The sequence below is a fragment of the Musca vetustissima genome, unplaced genomic scaffold (assembly GCF_032173495.1).
Source record: "Musca vetustissima isolate MV318-11 ecotype Yass unplaced genomic scaffold, APGP_CSIRO_Mvet_v1 utg14449, whole genome shotgun sequence".
NCBI lineage: Eukaryota > Metazoa > Arthropoda > Insecta > Diptera > Muscidae > Musca > Musca vetustissima.
In genome coordinates, this window is record NW_026883145.1 from 69,607 (window position 1) to 73,878 (window position 4,272).

The 4,272-nt window shown below is 32.2% G+C and overlaps 1 protein-coding gene across 1 annotated transcript; it reads left to right on the top strand.

Annotated features, from left to right (window-relative positions):
* The first annotated feature begins 3,155 nt into the window (after positions 1 to 3,155).
* On the top strand, positions 3,156 to 3,692 carry LOC133329913 (pro-corazonin). Its single transcript, XM_061538372.1, has 2 exons — positions 3,156 to 3,383; positions 3,449 to 3,692. Exons 1-2 carry the CDS (start codon positions 3,157 to 3,159, stop codon positions 3,684 to 3,686), a joined length of 465 nt encoding a protein of 154 aa, XP_061394356.1. The 5' UTR covers position 3,156; the 3' UTR covers positions 3,687 to 3,692.
* The last annotated feature ends 580 nt before the right edge of the window (positions 3,693 to 4,272 follow it).

Below are 4,272 nucleotides of genomic sequence, written 5' to 3' on the forward strand. Positions count from 1 at the left end.
GCAAAGTTCGGAATTAACTTTGCAGAAATGTATCTTCAATTTGATTTTTATTTGCGAGAATAAAGAAAATTTTTCGGGTGCCAAATCAGGATTTGAGAGCTCACAGTTTCATGTTGAAGTGGAAAAATTTAGACTTGGATATAGCGTAGTTTAAACTTACTTACATGGCATAATTATACAAGGTAGTCTCATGAAGTCATATGTTTATAATTTTTTCATAAATTTGCCTTTGACAGTATTCAGCTTTCAAAATTTAAATGGAAATATCTTCCTTCGAAATGTACGCATATTATGTGTTCAGTGGCAAAAATTGACAATTAATTTATATTTATAAATATTTTGAAGTTGCCTACCTCTAAAAATGTATTAATATTTTTTATCTTAGTTAAAATTGATAGATGAGTTCCAAATTAAAAAGGTGCCATCATAAAATTCTCAAATGAGACTACCTTCTGTAATTATGCTATGCTTACTTATCGGGATTTAATCCTTAAGAATATAGTTATTAGAATAGGTATACTCCTGCAAATATTTATGTATAACTGCAATATTCGAATACATACAAAACAATTTGTAATCAATTCAAATTAAAAAATTGGTATAAATTTAAAGGTCAACTACAACTCCTGGATGTGTCCCTCAGGAGTAAATAAATACGCCATAGAATGCAGAATTTGTAATTTTTAACAGATCGGGTTATGATAGCAGTCTTTATATTCTGATGTAATAATAATAAGATAATTTTCCATAAACAATAATATATGTATACTCCACATAGTTGAATATAAAGAGGTCATAAGTATGCCAATACAGCTTCTTTTTCGGGAGTAATGCTAACGTTTTAACAATATGGTTATATAGATGTACGTACACACATACATTGTGTTAACACAATAAAAAATCAAACACGTGGGTAATTATCTATCATTCTTAACCTTCACAATAATCCTTTCGTAGTCAATCTCTGCATAGACATCTTTGTGGTTAATCTGAGGACGAACTGGACGGACAATGGGAATTCTGCGTATTTTTAGCATAGCCTAGCGGCAATGAGTTTTATGTTACTCGTAGATGAGTATCTGCGAAAAGGGTTAGATTTTTCGCTGGAAGTGAAGGTGATAATTTTTTAATCAACAAATGCATTCAATTTATTCAGTGGTGCGGCACCAAAATATCCATCCTCGAATGGGATGTTTCTTGTTAAGGATGTTTTTGTTTTCACTTTTTCACACACATTACACATATCCCCATATCGACTTCTTGTGGTTGTAGTAGTTGTATTTTTCGTTTTTGGTTAAGTGAATAAAAACAATTGCCTGCTAATAACATTTAATCCTTCGGCCGATACTAAACAAAATAAAACAAGTGTTATTAAATGAAGAAGGCGGTACTGGTACACTGTGAGATGGAGTCGGGGCAATGTTAAAGGATTTGAATGCTGTTGTGTATGCTTCTAAGGAGGGACAGTTTTCGCAGTGTATTTAGTTAATACTACTTTTTCTTCACTTTGAGGCAATAATTGCTGTGGAAAATTCTGCCTTTAGTAAATTGCAAATTATCCTATTTGTGTGTGTGTGTTTCAGCAAAGAATCTCGGTATAAAACCACGAACATATTTCAGATTGGTATTCAGTTTGAATTTCAAATCACATTACAACGGTCGTGTATTCTTCGTAGTTATCAAAGTACGCTAAATGTAAGTGTGAACAGTTTTGTGATCATAAATAAGACTCCAAATATTTAAGATACGAGAAATATAGAATTTTGAAAGACACATTGTGGATTTATTAAAGTGGTGATATATATTTTAAGAAGGAAGAGTGAATTAAGTAATTATAATTTTGATCAATTCGCTTTAAATTAACTTTACAAGTTTATAAAATATTGACCCATTGTGGGAGAAACACCAAAAGGAGAGGGGCGACGGGTCCCACCTTCGGATCTAGACTTGGTAAAGATTTTGTTTGGCTCAAATCTGACAAACATTTCGCCTAATATTGATATTAGGTTGTACAAAGTTTGGTTCAAACTTCGCATGATATTGTTTAATTTATGTTTTAGCAAAATTATGAACATTTAGCGGGGGAGGTACCAAAGGAGTGGACCGATAATCCCCATCATCTGATTTGAACTATGTTTGGAGAAAATATTACGATGTCCAATGATTGCATGAAATTAGTTACTCCCTTAGAGGGTTATTGTACGCACCAGCCGGTCAGATGGTCGGACGGGGTTTTGCAAATCGACTCCAAATTGTCTGAAACGGATTTAGTCCAAAGATTCATGGGGTCCAAACCAATATTTCAATGAGACACATTTTTGCCGCATCAAAGTATATATTCCCTCATTAGCCATAAGGCTGAGTGTATAAATATCCTTTAAAAATCCGAGTATAATGTTTCGACAGTGCTTGAAAAAATATTCTTAAAAAATCCACGTGTAAGGGCTAACATATTGCTTGGAAATAACTATAAGGCTCCGACATTGCTTTAAAAATGTGTTCAATTCTGATATAGCTTCAAAAATTTTCTTAAGAACGCTGCTCTTAAGCCTCAGATGTAGCATGAAAAATAATCTTAATATTCCAGGCTTACTGCTCACTTGAAAAAAAAATATTAAACAAAGGTCGAGCTAAAGCTCAGATATGGTTTTAAAAATATTTAAGAAACAACACCCAAGTCCCAAATATTCCACAAAACCACAGCTTTTAATTTTACTTGGAAAAATATTCCTAAGGAAATTTAAACCGTCGTCAGAATTTGCTTTAAAAATATTTCTAAAAAAATAAATAAAAAATTATTTTGAATTGTTTGTTTATAACGATGGAGTTGGATGGTGTCTTTGATTGTATAACGTCATTTATGGTTTGAGCCATTGCTTGTTAAGCATGTGGGAAATTTTATATGCACAATTTCCTTACACGTGATTTATGTCTATGCTATATTTCCCATGACCAAATTTCAAAGACATGAACCTTACCGTATGGCAAACATTAAGTCTGCAACATGTTTCTAAAACAATGTAATAACGAAACATGTTCCAATTTTATACCAAACGTGTTATCCTTCATTACTTCCATTAAGTTAATTTTTTTTTTAATTTTGTTCACAGCTTGCCCGTAATCAAACCCCGATACTGCAACTTTATATTCTCACCAATGGCATTTATGGGTCAAACATTCCAATACTACATGTTGCGTGTCCTTGTACTGTTGTTCTTCTTTTCGATGGCTTGTATGGCACAAACATTCCAGTATTCGCGTGGTTGGACCAATGGCAAGAGAAATGGTGCTGGAAATACTGCCACGAATGTGTTTCACCGTGAAGATGAGGGATTACCCGAAATATTTGATATTCAAGATGTAAATGAAAGGAGACTTGAGAGGTAAAAATCTTTAAAACAAAAATTGTAAATCAAAATAAAGTATTAAATTGAATCACTTTTTCCAGATGCTTACTGCAACTTCAACATGCTTTGAGGAATCCTCTGCTATTACGTTCAACTGCTGCCGCCCTGGCTTTAAATCCATTGTCGGCCGCCAATCAAAATGGCAACAGAAACAGCAACAACAACAATCTTGGTAATAATGGCAATAATCCCTTGTTAAGAAGTCATCAATCAAATGAATTATTTGAGGAATTGAATAGCTCGCTTATTGATGCTAACGATGATTATGGCAAACATTAAAGAACAACAACACCATCAACGGAAACAATGCACAAAAGAAAAAAATGGATACTCTGGAAAAGGAAATGGGCCCACAATTATACATAACAAGAACAACAACCACAATGCAGGCATGCGAACTTACAAAGGCACTCGATTTTAATGTATACAAAAAAACCAAAAACAAATTAAAATACTTAACCTCTATTTTCTATTTACAATTATAAAATGATAAAACTAGCACAAAAATGCTACAAAAACGTATAAAAAACAAAACCAAAAACAATTGAACATCATCTGAGGCTGGCTTATAATACGAACAAAACAATGTTGACTTTTAACATACTTACATAAAAATGAGTTATTCCCTATTTAATTTATTATGTTATGTAAATAATGTGTAATGTTTAGAATTTTATTTAAATACGAAAATAAATTAAATGTGATTGATATTAATTAAAAAGAAATTGTTATTTTTCTTATTAACGTCTCGTTTGTGGAGAGAGAATTAAACGTGGATAGATGTTCATTAAATAAATTTTAAGCACTTTTCAGGTTAATTTGTGGGTATATAAACAACTTTTTTTCAAATGCCATCAATAGGGTG